Below are 15,647 nucleotides of genomic sequence, written 5' to 3'. Positions count from 1 at the left end.
TTTTTTAAAATAGTGTTTACCAATAGGTAAAACAGGCAACAAAATCTGAAATTGTCCTTAAGTAATTCTTTGTACAATTAAAAATTCCCATCTCTTTACATAGCCCACATTATTTCTATACAGAAAGGGGCCATCTCCTTTTACTACCTATTTTAATCTTGTATATGACAGTTTGATTAAGCACAGAGGCAGTTATAGACAGAGTGTCAGCAAACTACGGCCCAGGGACCACGTACTTGTTTTTGTATTGCCCATAAGATGTTTTTTAACATTTTAAATAGTTGCAAAAAAAAAAAAAAATCAAAAGAATACAAGTTCTTGATACTTAAAAATTATACAGAACTTAAATTTAAGTATCCACAAATAAAGTTTTATTGGAACAGCCATGGCCATTCATTTACGTATTTTTTATAGCCACTTCCATTCTACAATGGCAGAGTTGAGTGTTGGTGAAATAGACTATGTCTGAAAAGTCAAAAATATTTACTATCTGGCTCTTCGAGAGAAAATGTTTGCTGACCCCTATTACAATTCACTGAGAGAAACCAGAGACTCTAAGTAGTAATGCAAATACAACAGGATGCTGGTATAATTCACTGTTATCACAAGAGACTATATTTGAATGTTTTGTATCCCATGACATTAAAATAATCGTTCTAATACCTCATGTGTTTTTGAACATCTATAAATCCCGGGAATAAACAACTATAGCCCTCCTCCACCCTGCCTTGAGAAACATTATGAAGATTAAGAAGTAAAATTATAATAAAATAATAATAAATAATAAAATATGCTTCTTTCCTAAGTGGGAGGGAAGTCTTCTGTGTGTGTTTCCTTCTGGTGTCTACCATGTACAAAACATTAAGAACCCACTGCTGATTAAAATAGACAAAAATCTTTGCTTCATAGCACTTTTATCAACAGAAACATATAAAAGTATAAAGCACATACACACACAATTATGGAATATTCACCCATAGAAAAGAATGAAATCCTGCCATTTGTGATAACATGGATGGACCTAGAGGGTGTTATGCTAAGTGAAATAAATCAGACATAGAAAGATAAATACCATATGATCTCACTTATATGTGGAATCTAAACAAAACAAAACCAAGCTCACATAAACAGAGAATAGAGTGATGGTTGCCCGAGGAAGGGGGGTGAGTGGTAGGCAAAATGGGTACAGGGAATCAAAAAGGCCAAACTTCCAGTTAACTAAATAAGTTATGCAGATGTAATGTACAGCATAGTGACTATAGTTAATAATACTGTATTGTATATGTGAAAGTTGATAGGAATAAATCCTAAAGGGTCTCATCACAAGAAAAACAATTCTGTAATTACGTATGGTGACAGATGTTAAGCAGACTTACTGCAATGATCATTTTGCAATATAGACAAGGGCTGAATCATTACGTTTTATGCCGGAAACTAGTGTAATATGCTGTATCAATTATACCTCAATAAAAAATTATTTTTGCATCAAATTAAAAAAAATAAACCACAAAATTAATCATTTAATTACCAAGGCCATTAATGCTACACTAGAGTAGTAAGGGTACAAAGATAACATATATCCTGAGGTTCTGAATTTGTATGTGTGTGAGGATTTTTTGAGGAAGCAAAATTTAGGCTGAATTTCAAAGAATCAATGTGAATGCAGGCATGTGGGAGGTATATGGGAGGAAGTAGGAGGAAGCAGGTCAGGCAGAAGGAATAGCACATATGAAGGCTCTGAAGGGAAGCGTATTAAATATCAACCCGCTCTTAGGAGAGTCGGGGAGGAACAGAGGAAGAGCTGGGGAACTTGGTGTGAGAAGTACAGGCCACATGAAGCATCTTGGTCCTTATCCCCTCAACAATGGCCCAGGAACAAATTTTAAGCAGAAATGTGATATAAGACTTATGTTTTTAAAAGATCTTTCTGACTGCTGCATGGAGAATAAACTGGAGGGAAAGAAGAATGTTATAAGGACATAACATATAAGTTTACTACAGTAGACCAAGAGAAATAATTTTGATGCAAAAAAGGGGTGTGTGTGAATAAATTTCCTAAATACAGGAATTAAACTGACAAGATTTGGTAACTGATTAGTTACGGTAGGTAAGAAATACACTAGATTTCTGGTTTATGACATTTGTGCCAGTCACTGAGACAGGGAACGCTGGAGGAGACATCAGGTTTTGGGAGTCAAGAAGCAGGGGACAGGAAGACCAGGAACTCGAGTTTTGAGTATGACATGCTTGTGAGATACCTGACCATAGAGTTCAACTAGAAAGTTAGGTATGTAACCTGAAGCTCAAAAGAGTATTCATTATGTAAGCAATCTATGGAGTGACATAATGAATACCTCCCATTTTAATACAATGACAATAATGCACAATAATGATCATAGCAATAATGTAACAGTAACAATAATGCACTGAATTCTAATGCTAGAATCTAATAGGTCACAAGATGTATGAATCAGAAAAGGCATCAACCACATGATCAGTTCTTTTATTCTTTCTACACTTTTCCCAAGAAACTATAATTCTATTCAAAACATTTTAGTAACATGAAATTACTATTTCCAATGGTGGAACCCATCTCAGGACTGGACAAGTCTTTTCACCCCATATGTTTCTGGTGGCTCTGAAACAAAAATCTTATCTCTTCTACGGAAAAGAGCTTCACACAATTAAACCGACTATCTTATCAAGGATTATGCATTAAATTAGGTGCTGGCATTCTGCATGGAGCACCGGGTGTTATATGCAAACAATGAATCATGGAACACTACATCAAAAACTAATGATGTAATGTATGGTGATTAACATAACATAATAAAAAAAATAAAAATAAATTAGGTGCTGGGAGTATAAGGCTTAATAAGACACGGTGCTCCTTATGTTCAGGGAGCTAACATTCTAGTGGTAGAGACAAACAATAAGCCAGAAATTAAGTATAAAATATGTCAGACAAAACTTAATGCTATGAATAAAATTAAAGGAAAGTAAAGACCAGAGAATGAAAGGGGTGTGAAGGTGCTACTTTAAAGTGATCGGGAATTGTTTTCCTGATGACATGATATTAGAAGAGACACCTGAAAGGGAGAAAAGGACATACTTGGGATGTAGAAGACCATTTCAAATATAAGGAATAGCAAGAGCAAAAGTGGAAAGGTAGAATGAAGCTTGTGGATGAAGGGCAGGGAGGTCAGTAGCAATACACTGTCATGGAGGAGAGAAGAGAAGAAAAGGAGAAGGGTTTAGACAAGCAGCCAGAAGCCAGATAATGTATGACCACATAAAGACCCCCAAAATTCTACAAGTATGGACTCTTAAATAGTTTAGTCACCAGCAGAGAGACTGGATAGTTTTTAGTAGGGAAGCGATGTGATCAGATTTATGTTTTATAACGACTCACTATGGCTGTTGTATAAAGAATAGACACAGAATATAAATATGTCAAAAACTCATAAAATTCAATAGCCAAAAAACAATCCAATTTTAAAAAATGGGTAGAAGATCTGAACATTTTCCAAAGAGGGCATACAGATAGCCAACAGGTACATGAAAAGGTGTTCAACATAACTAATGATCAGAGGAAAGCAAATCAAAACCACAAAGAGATGTCATCTCACATATGTCAGAATGGCTATTATCAAAAAGATAATAAATAACAAGTGTTGGTGAGGATGTAGAGAAAAGGGAACCCTTGTGCATTGTTGGTGGGAATGTAAAATTGATATGGGCACCATGGGGAAAAGTTTGAAGATTCCTAAAAAAAAAAACCAAACAAACAATAGAACTACCATATGATCCAGCAATTCCACTTTTGGGTATTTAGCTAAAGAAAACAGAAACACAAACTCAAAAAGATATATGCACCCCATGTTCACTGCAGCATTACTTAAAATAGCCAAGATATGGAAACAACCTAAGTGTCCATCAATAAATAAATGGATAAAGAAAATGTGGTATATATACACACACATACACTAGAATGTTATTCAGCCATAGAAAAGAATGAAATCTTGCCATTTACAACAACACGGATGGATTTTAAGGACCTCACGCTAAGCAAAGTCAGTCAGAGAAGACAAATACTGTATGATCTTATATGTGGAATGGAGGAGGAGGAGGAGGAGTAGAAGCAGCAGCTCATAGATACAGAGAACAGACTGGTGATATCACAGGTTGACTGGGGTGGGAGCAGGTGAAATGGGTCATAAGGTACAAATGTCCAGTTATAAGTAAGTCATACACTTGATAAGTAACTAGGGGCTCCTGGCTAGCTCAGTCAGTACAGCATGTGACTCTTGATCTCAGGGTTGAGTTGAAGTCGCACATTGGGTGCAGAGATTACTTAAAAATAAAATCTTTAAAAAAATAAGGAATTAAGTAACTATAGTTAATAATACTACAATGCAGATTTGAAAGTTGCTGAGAGTAGATCTTAAAAGTTCTCATCTTAGGGGTACGTGGGTGGCACAGTTAATCGTCCGACTCCTGGTTTTGGCTCAACTCATGATCTCAGGGTTGTGAGATCAAGCCCTGCGTCAGGCTCCACACTCAGCACAGAGTCTGCTTAAGACTCTCTCTCACTCTCCTTCTGCCCCTCCCCACTGTGCTCTCTCTAAGTAAATAAATAAATCTTTAAAAAAAAGTTCTCATCACAAGAAAAAGTTTTTCTGAAACTATGTATTGTGACGGATGCTAACTAGACTTTTTGTGGTGATCATTTTGCAATACATGCAAATATCAAATCATTATGATATACATCTGAAACTAATATAATGTTACATGTCAATTATATCTCAATAAAATTTTTTCTAAAAGAATAAACAGAAAAGAGGCAAGACAGAAGCAAGGAGAAGAGTAGGGAAGTGACCGCTATCTAGGGGAAAGGTCAAAGTGACTTAGAATCTAGCAGTGGCAGTAAAAGGGGTGAGAATGAGCCATATAGGACTTGCTGATATAATGGTTGTGGAATGGGAGATAAAGATCATTTAAAGAAGACTTCTAGGTTTATCATCTCAGCAACTGGGGTAGACTGAAGGATAATTTACTGAAAAAAAGAAAATATAGGCATACACCAAACACCTGAAAAAATAGTAACACCGGGTTCAGAAATTCCAATGTCTTTATAAAACCAAGAGGTGACCTAAATGTGTAATGCACAAGGGTGCAAAATAGTAATAGAAGAATATATGCTAAGGCTAAAGGCATTCAGATTGGTGAAAACACTAATCTGATAAAACAATTTATATATGCCATAGAGAGAATCTCTCCCTTGAAGGCAAGGAATGGTTGCCAAGGTGTCAGGAATGATGAAAGAAACCCAGACACTCAAGATAAAAGCTGTCAGGCTAACCTATAGGACTTAAATGATTTTACAGTTCCAATGGGCAGGGAGGGATAAAATAAGTAAACCTCTAAAAAACAAGAATAATATGGATGAATTCTCTCTAAAATATTAAAATGTCTTATAAACTATAGCATTGAAGACAGCAGTATAATGGTATTAAAACACATCAGTAGAGGGACACTTGGGTGGCTCAGTTGGCTAAGCATCTGACCCTTGATTTTGGTTCAGGTCATGATCTCAGGATCATGAGATCGAGCCCCAAGTGGGGCTCCACACTCAGTGCACAAGGTCTGCTTGAGATTATTTCCCCTCCCTCTCCCTCTGCTCCACCAGCTCATGGGTGCTCGCTCACTCTCTCTCAAATAAATAAATAAATAAGCAAACAGCTTAAAAAACAAAAACAGGATCAGAGGAATATAGAATTCCAGAAACAAACTCAAGTATATATAATTCAGTAAATAATTAAAACAATATCTCAAAACAAGGAGGCAATGATGAACTATTCAATAAATAATACTGAAAGAAGGGACAAGCCATTTGGTTAAAAAAAAAAAAGGTTAGAACACAATTATCACACTAGAAAAAAAATATTACATAAGTCAAATGGATTTCTAATGAACACAAATCAGAGAAAAGTCATCACCCCAAAAGAAATGTGTACAAAAGACATGATATTTCATACACAAATAATCAGCAAATGTCAAAAATCTTAGTTCTATAAATCAATAAGTAAAAAATGGGATTTTTTTTTTTTAAATATATAAAATAAGGAAAAGGGCTCTTTCTTAAACTGCGGTCAGAGATTAACCGGTACATTTCTGGAGGGAAGATAACATCATAACCCAAAAATAAGTCCACAAAGTTGTTCATCACAATATTGTTAGCATTAGTGACAAACAGGAAAAGAATGAAAATATGCGTTAAATAAACAAGGGCATATTCAATGAAATACCATGTAGCAAATAAAAATTATAATACCTATAGTCAAACATGAACATTCTGCATGACCACTGAAAAAATGGTATTTATAAAACGGTATGAATGAACCCAAATATATTAAATTATAGATATTGATATGCATATATGCACTACAAGATGTCTGAAAGGATATTCGCCAAAAAGTTAACAACAGCTAATTCTCAGTAGTAAGATTTAAGGCTACAATTTCTTCCTTTACTATTCTTTTCCAATGAAGATTTGTAATTTATACCCATACAAAACTAAAGTCATTTAAATTCTGAAAATACATTTTCAATAACAGATAAAAGATGAAATGATGGTTTCTTGTGAAATGCTATAACACTTCCTGTGACCCCTAGAACTACAGACATCATAGTCACTAGAAGGTTGTAAGCTGCAACACACCACTACCACTGTTCAATGTCTGACTGGGAGTAGGTGACAAGGGACAGGAATTGTGCTACACATGTAAAAACTGAAGTTAACACTTTCTTTATAATTAGGATTCAGATTTAGAGTATCTCAGGTAAAATCACACCACTATAACAGCAAAAACTTTCACAAAATTTGAAGAACTATGAAAAAACGTCATTCAAGTAAAAATGAAGAATCACTGAACATAAAATAACATTTAACATTATTAATGTGTCTCACAAGTGGATCTTACTGGGATGCCAAAACAATTTAAAACACATTTGCTCCACCAGCTTCTAAAACGATAAGGTATCTCAAAAATGGCCTTATGTCAAATTTTGTTTTCTGGCTTTAGGAGGTTCCCACAGGCAATGAAGCGGTAGAATCTTGGTGTTATTAAAAATTCAGGACAGTTTTACAAAACCCTCTTGGGAGACAGATCTGATGAAATTAACAACCCTGCTTTATGACTCTAAGTAGGACCCCGACTGTCCACATACAAATTCATTTTCAACAACAGAACAGCTTAACCCTAACTATTAAGGGTCTTTGTTCATTGTGACATCTCATTTAAAGCTTTTAAGAGAATCAGCCCCCTACCTAGTTACTTGATGAAAGTTTACAATACTTTACATACTATTGAAAAGTACTATTTTTTTATTATGTTATGTTAATCACCATACATTACATCATTAATTTTTGATGTTAGCGTTCCATGATTCATTGTTTGCGTGTAACACCCAGTGCTCCATGCAGTACATGCCCTCTTTAATACCCACCACCAGGCTAACCCATCCCCCCACCCCCCTCCCCTCTAGAACCCTCAGTTTGTTTCTCAGCATCCATAGTCTCTCATGGTTCTTCTCCCCCTCTGATTTCCCCCCCTTCATTCTTCCCCTCCTGCTATCTTCTTCTTTTTTTTTTTAACATATAATGTATTATTTGTTTCAGAGGTTCCAGTCTGTGCTTTTTTTTTTTAATCTCTATGCCCAATATGGGGCTCAAACTTTCAACCCCCAAGATCACATGCCTTATGGACTGAGCCAGCCAGGCACCCCAAAAAGCACCATTTTTAAGCCAAAAGAGATTAATAATGAGAAATTATTTTATTAAAGATGAAAAATGATGTGATTTAATTCAATGACCACTATCTTTACTGCAGACAACAGTTAAGACAAAAGCATACCTATGTTAATGCTTCAAGAAAGATAAGGATATTAACTTACTAGTGCTATGACTAAGTCGACAAGTGACATTTTAAAAGCTAAAACTGAGGGTTCTTGGGTGGCTCAGTCGGTTAAGCATCTGATTCTTGATTTTGACTCAGGTCATGGTCTCAGGGTCCTGAGATCGAGCTCAGTGTGGGGAAATCTATGCTCAGCGGGGGGTCTGCTTGGGATTCTCTTTCCCTCTCCCCCCCCCTCTTGTGCATGCACGGGCTCTCTCTCTCATATAAATAAATAAATAAATCTTTAAAAATAAAAACTAAAACTGGGCTTGTTTATATTACATGGGTATCTCCTTCAAATTTTTTTTTTTTTAAAGATTTTATTTATTTATTTGATAGAGCGAGAGAGCACAAGCAGGGGCAACAGTAGAGGGAGAGGGAGAAGCAGGCTCCCCACCAAGCAGGGAGCCCGGAAGTGAGCACTGTATTACATGGTTTCTCCTTCAAAAAAAATTTTTCTTTAAGATTTTATTTATTTGATAGAGGGAGAGAGCAGGGGGGGAACAGTAGAGGGTGAGGAAGAAGCAAACTCCCCAACAAGCAGGGAGCCCCATGTAGGGCTCGATCCCAGGACACTGGGATCATGACCTGAGCCAAAGGCAGACACTTAACCGACCGAGCCACCCACATGCCCCTCCTTCAAATTCTTTATGTAGGAACCTACCTACTTATACTGTACAATTACTTGTATCATTGTCTAAGCTTCAGAACCTAACTTAACTATTACTGGTAAAACTATAAAACTCGTAACAAATGGTCAGAATTTAAGGTTTCCAGTTACCAAGTTAATAAGAAGCTCTTCAAAAACTGAATGACTTGCTGACTTTGGCAATTTTCCCAAATGACAAGGGAGGCTATATCTTTCCTAAGATATTCCATCGATCCATAGTTTCCAACCTTTTCTCTGCTCCTATACCCTGTGGCACAGGACTCTCACATGTTGTAACAGTACTTCACTATAAGAGTAATTTTTTTTAAAGAGTAATTTTTAAAACAGAAAAAAGAACAAAGGTAGTAGGAGAGGAAGATATATAAAGTAGTTCATTCAAAAAACAGTAATTTTTGGTTCACCACCTCAGCCTTTGGAAGTAGACAATTCTGGAAGCCTTGCCTATACAGCATCATGTATTTATTTTTATCCTAAGGGGTCCCATAAAAACTTCCAGGCATCTAGCACATTTCTTAATACAGAAATGTCCCTCATGCCTTACTGCTATCAACCACAGAGACATAGCTGAGAGATTGTGATGCTGAGGGAAAGTAACGAAACATACCCCTTCTTTCCCACTTTAACATTTAAAAGCTAAAAGGGAACTCGGAGATTACTTACTACAATCCCTCATTTTACTGACGAAAATGTAGGAGTTAAAAGGACTTAATGTTCTGACTTAAGGTCATAAATCTAAGTGACAGAGATCTATAGACCTGTAGAAAGTGTTCTAGTACTCGAAGAGGTCTATACATGCACCGCTCTTAGTGCACTGTGATCATCTGAATGAGCACATGTATACACATGCACGTATTTTTTATATATTGGAGATATAAAATCTTCAGGTGCTATTCCATAGATCATTTTAAAACCTAGGAAGCAGGACAATTTCAAATTCAATCTACTCTTTAGGGCAAAAACAGTAGCAGCAAAGCTTGTTTCTCCTCTCCCTTCTCCTCATATACACCTACTACAGTTTCCCTAAATTAACTCTTTCTTATCTTGAATGCTTGACAAAATGAAACTCTTTATCCCCCTCTTCAAACATCCCCATGTATACTCCATGTTATGTTTTACTAAAAGTCCAGGTATCTAAGCTGCCAGAGTCAACCTCTGACTGTTCTCTTTTACACCTAGGGGAACCATGCATCCTGTTTACCTGGACAGTACTGGTTTATGCCTGCTGTCCCAGCAAAATGATTCACAGCATCCCAAAGGCATTTTAAACCTGCCCCAATTCAGATGATAAATTACAAGGTCACTCTATAATCCTTACTGAGTAACCAATTGTTATATATTCTTCTAACTGGTTTCCTCTCCCTTCAGCCAACTCCCTAATCTGTCACATGAAATGACAATCATTTCCCTTCATCCCGTTTCCCATCTCCATATGCCACCTTCTTGCACATCCTGCCCCTCTGCCTGGAATATCCTTCTCTCTCTTTTCATTGTGTGAATACCAATGTGGGAACTCAGACCAAATGTCATTTCTGCTGTGAAGCCTTCCCAGAATCTTCCAGTCATGTTCAGGGCCTCCTGCACTAACAACAACTGCAAATATTAGTAACAGGAAGTGTGTACTGAATGCTCACTGTGCCCTGAGCTCAAGCAATTTTAGGTATTTACTCTCATTTAATAGTATAATAATTAACCTGTTTTCCTCATTTTTTTTTTTATGTGGAAATTAAGGCTCTGGAAAATTCAGTAATTTGGCTAAACTTACAAAATTAAGTGGTAGATCTAGGACTTGAAACCAAGTATGTTTGGTTCTAAGCCAAAGCTTTTAAATCCCTCCCCTAATACTATCACACCAGCACCACCAGGAACAGGTTTCTGTGATCCAACAGGAAGCAGGACATTTAAGCCTGTGCTGCCATTCTGTCCCATTTGGTCACTTCTGTGCATTCATATTTCTTTGTTTACACTCCACAGGAGGTCCAGTCATATATTAATAAGTGTCCTCTGTCTCACTTAATGAGACTGGGATAACCTCAATGACAGGAAAAGGCTTTGCTATTCATGGCAATTGTGGCTTAAGGCAGATATATGATAAAGTCAAAAGCAGTAGAGTACTATTCAGTCATAAATTCTAAAGCAGAGGGTTGTCTCATCTGCAGTCTTAATAACTAGAATGTGGTGCAGGATCTATCTCGAATTAGACCACAGTTACAGACTACCAATCTTTAGAATAAATCCAATGGGTTTTCTTAGGCTGGCATAGTGCTATTTCTTAGTAGAATCAGCCGCCAACATTTAAAATGTGCAGATTTTTTACGTAAATAAAGATTTCTAGCTTCTTTTGAAACACTGGGTCAACATTTTTACATAATACAACAATCAGGAAGTAGTAACTGCCTACTTTAACCAGCGATGTCCTCTCCCACTCTATGTGCACAACTCTCTATATATTTCCAAAATTGAAGCCAAGTATCAGTTGCCATCATCATGCTTTTTTTTTTAAGGTTTTATTTATTTGAGAGAGAGAGAGAGCTATCGAGAGAGGGAACACAAGCAGGAGGAGTGGGAAAGGGAGAAGCAGACGCCCTGCTGAGCAGGGAGCCCAATGCGGGGTTCGATCCCAGGATCCTGGCATCATGATCCGAGCTGAAGACAGATGCTCAACGACTGAGCCACCCAGGTGACCCGCCATCATCATGCTTATGTGGTTGTTCTTCAGAGGAAAATGAAATCTTTCTAGTACGTATGTCTCTGTTAAAAAGCTGTGTGTGCATTCCATGAATTTCATGTATTTGGAAAGGCTACACATTAATAAATGTGGTTTTGAGTGAAAATAACTAATAAAATAAACTGAGGCTTCATGACAATACTACACATCAAGAAGTATTGCCAACATTATAATTATTGACTGGTGGCCTTTATCAATTAAAAGCATACATTTAACATGCTTTATGTTTACACAAACACATACACTTGTATTCACATTCAGGCCTGTAGTCCCTGATGAAAAATAGAGAGCAAAAGGATTTCTGTAGCTAAGGGTAACCAAAAGAGGGTAGGATATCCAGCTTGGTAATATTAAAGAAAAACAAACTACAGGGAATTAAAATGCAAAAAGATATACTAAGACATATTCGAGTTGAGAATTCAAACACTAACAAAAGGTTGTCAAGTATATAGCTTGAAAGTAACAATTTTTTTTTTTTGAAGATTTTATTTATTTGACAGAAGAGACAGAGTGAGAGAGGGAACACAAGCAGGGGGAGTGGAAGAGGGAGAAACAGGCTTCCCGCGGAGCAGGGAGCCCGATGCGGGGCTTGATCCCAGGACCCTGGGATCATGACCTGAGCCGAAGGCAGACGCTTAACGACTGAGCCACCCAGGCACCCGAAAGTAACAATATTTGAATTAATGTGAGAAAACAGAGATCAAATTTTAACTGCCCTAATCAACCGATTCCAGGTTTTTCTGTAGTATGGCCTTATCTAACTGTGCACATAAATAGAAAGCATCAATGTGTAAATACTACCTGTCCCATGTTCACTTACAGGGAGGAAATTAAATAAATTCACACATTTTCAAGGACTCTATGTATTTGTGATCTCAATTTTTTTTTAAAAGATTTTATTTATTTATTTGATAGAAAGAGCGAGAGAGCACAAGCAGGGCTAACAGTAGAGGGAGAGGGAGAAGCAGGCTCCCCGCCAAGCAGGGAGCCCGATGCGGGGCTTGATTCCAGACCCTGGGACCATGACCTGAGCCGAAGACAGACGCTTAACCATCTGAGCCTCCCAGGCGCCCCTGTGATCTCAATTTTTAAGAACATTTTTAACAACTTTTTTTAACCTACGCTACTAAAATCAAGTCAATAGTTGACTAAAATCTAAAATGATATTTAATCATCCCTATCACTTGTTCATAAACTGGGCCCTGAGGAATACCTCACCATCAAGCCACAAAGGGGGAAGCAAGCAGACCCCTACTCCTTAGTAACTTTCGTTTTCTCTGTCTTATACGCTGAGCTCTCAGTTTAGGTATTTTAAAGCTTTGAAAATCACTCATCTCTTCTGAATGGCTTATCAAAATTTAAAGTGACCAAGTGATGAAATACAAATCCTGGCAAATTTGGGGACTTCCAGCCTGTACTACAGTTTACTAAACTCCAGTTCTTCCTGGAATATCTTGATTTCTAAAAGCAAGAAAGTGAACTTTTAGAAGACCATGATAACCACATTCTGCAATGGGAAAAAAAAGTGCTTAGCTGACAGAATTTCCTAATAGCCCATGTAAATAATTTAAGAAGACACCCTCTAATCAAAAAGCTCATTTATGTAGTCCTAAAAGGTAAGAGGTATACCTAAAATACATCTAACTGTGCTCTGAATTACACAGGCACTTGCCCCAAACAATACTGTTAAGTAACAATGTTTAAGTTTTCAACCTTAAAGTTTTCACAAACATAGCGTGCAGCATTTAAGTCCTACGGCTCCATATTGAAACATGAAATACTCAATTATTGATGAGGTTTCCATAGGAACTGCAGCTCCTTTTGGTATCATGCAATAGTTCGTTAGGAAGAGTGGCAGCAGCTATGCTCTGAATGTGGAGACAATACATAGAAATATTACCAATAAAAATCTGGAAGTTTTAACAATTTGTAAAGAGAAAGAACATGTCTGCTTAAATATCATTTAGATATTTGAGCCTATGAGACAACTGATGGACATGGGAAGTACAGAGAGTAGCTATAGAAAGAAGAAGAGCCCAGCAGAGGTTAGTGAACAAATACACAGTGTCATCCCTCATGGCTCACTGTCTTACCTGAGGAGGAGTAGGTGTGGAAGTGGGTCTCCCTATAGGAGGAGTAGGATTTCTGCTGCCACCTCCAGACATAATCTCCTCTGTTATGTCTTTCCCTCCCTGGTTTGGATCCCGAATTCTTATCTATAAGGTCAGAATAAGATGGCATATTGAGAGATGGGTATCTATGTAGTACATTTTAGGGCCATGATGTGGTTAAAGGTATAAAGTGGGAAATCTATCAAATATCAAAGTTGATAATCACATGTGACTTTATTTCAATCATAGAACCGTATGGTGTAATTCAAAGAAATTTAGGACATTAGTTCTGATTGAATTAATTAGAATAACAAGCTAAAATGAGACCCAGTTGGCTGCATTTCTAGGTCAAAATGGCAAAGAATTAACACCTGTCTTTTAAGAACTGCCAAATTAACTGATTTTATTTACAATGCTTAACATAAGATTCATAAATAAAATCATTTTAAAATATATGTTACTCTGTAGAATAAAGCTTTAGGGGTCGTAAATGTTCTCCAACCAAATGAAAAATGCACATATCCTAGTAATTAGGAATAATTTATGTTGCAGATACCTTACATATGTATATAAGAATGTTCACTGCAATAGTGGCTTGTCGAGCAAAGGCACAGAAACAAGCTCAAGGCTGATCAAGGACATAGTAATTAAAAAAGTATGCTACATCCTTACAATTAAATACCAATCAGCCAATAGAAAGAATGAAATAGATCTACATGTACTGATATGGAATGATCATCCAAATGTATTGGTAGGTAAAAAGCTACAAGATGCAGAACAATGTGTATGGTGTTCTTTCAATTTTTTAAAGGCGACCTATGCTTACATATGTCAGTGGAAATGGTGCTGCAAAGGAGACAGAGCACCTGGGTCTAGGACTTCCATCTTGTGACAGTGCTGAGACCTAAAGACCCCTTCTGCTATCACTACCTCCAGAGTGAAACCAAGGTAGCCCTGGCTTCCTGGAAATGTCAAAGCATTCATTAATAAAATCACCTGGCTCTGGAAGCTGTTTTGGGGATTCTTCAGTAAGATTTCTAATATCAGCTATTTTTTCAGATACAGAAACTTGTTTCTACTACAATTTTAAATATTGCTTCTCTTTCATTTGTTCTACTTTCTTGTTCAGTAACATCTATTATGTCTTCCATTTTCATCATCTTCTTTATTAATGTTTCTTTATCCTGGGTGTTCTTCACATCCATCATCTACCATGTTGTTTCAACATTTCTAAAGCATACGTTCTCAACTTCAGTGTCCTGATATATGGGCATTTCCTGCTTATTATGATGTGTGCACAAGAAATCTGTTTCTGATAATAAAAGAGCCTAAGTTTGGAACCCTATTATTTTTATTAAATGAGAGTACTTTCAAGAGTACTGATTGCTATGGTATCTCTCCCACGTATCTCACCCTTGTGAATCTCATTTTGTGTGTCCTAATGGGTAAGAAATTGCAAGCCACTCTTCTACAGAATGTCCTGCAATGTGAACTTTATATTACTGCACTCTAATTTTCTTTGGGCCTGCCTTTCTAGACAGAGGCAAAGCCCCTGTAACTTCCTAAAAACAGAATACATTTTCTAAATTCTGGTATTTCTAAAAATAAATCTATTCCACAGGGAGGATTTTTCTTATTGTCCTTAACACTTTGCTCATTTTCACTTGTGCTGTTTTTTCCCCTGTAAGTTCATATTTGAACATAGAGCTGATTAGGACTGAAATTAAAGGACAATAATCAGTATGTGAAAATAGAGCTCAAATTTGTCCCACTTAATAAGATCTTAGCAGACTAAATCCTCCCAGTTCTAAAGAAGGCATGTTGTCATCTAGCATAACTAGCTCCGTGCATGCTGAAAAATGATATTAAGCAAATAAATGGTTCTTGTAACTTCTACTTATATGTGCATACAAATTGTCTAGGTCTAGTGGTAAGGATGTAAGTGAAGAATAAAAAATGGCAATCATTTGTGAACTCAGAAGAATGATTACAGCTGTGGGTAAACTTATTTGACAAGGGACTGGATATTCGATTTTAAAATAAGACAAATTAATAAATATCTCTTACTGTTTTTTTCTCTCTCTTGGCTGGAGGGGGCTGCTGCTGCGTAGGCACTATGATTGGTGCTGACTGATACACTGGCTGACTTGGGTAAAAAGGCGTTCCTAAAGAATTAGAAAAAA

General features: G+C 36.8%; 1 protein-coding gene across 14 annotated transcripts in view; it reads right to left on the bottom strand.

Moving 5' to 3' along the window:
• Positions 1–15,647, bottom strand: part of EIF4G3 (eukaryotic translation initiation factor 4 gamma 3) — a 338,415-nt gene that overhangs the window by 123,359 nt on the left and 199,409 nt on the right. For all 14 annotated transcript variants that reach the window (XM_035019586.1, XM_035019573.1, XM_035019576.1 and 11 more), the window contains 2 exons: positions 15,532–15,629; positions 13,447–13,569 (listed from right to left, as the gene is read on the bottom strand). In XM_035019586.1, coding sequence (XP_034875477.1) covers positions 13,447–13,569; positions 15,532–15,629 — 221 coding nt within the window. The remainder of the gene's footprint in view (positions 1–13,446; positions 13,570–15,531; positions 15,630–15,647) is intronic.

Source organism: Mirounga leonina, unplaced genomic scaffold (genome assembly GCF_011800145.1).
Source record: "Mirounga leonina isolate KUSES-001 unplaced genomic scaffold, KU_Mleo_1.0 Mir_173, whole genome shotgun sequence".
Lineage (NCBI taxonomy): Eukaryota > Metazoa > Chordata > Mammalia > Carnivora > Phocidae > Mirounga > Mirounga leonina.
This window is presented reverse-complemented; position numbering and strand designations above follow the sequence as displayed.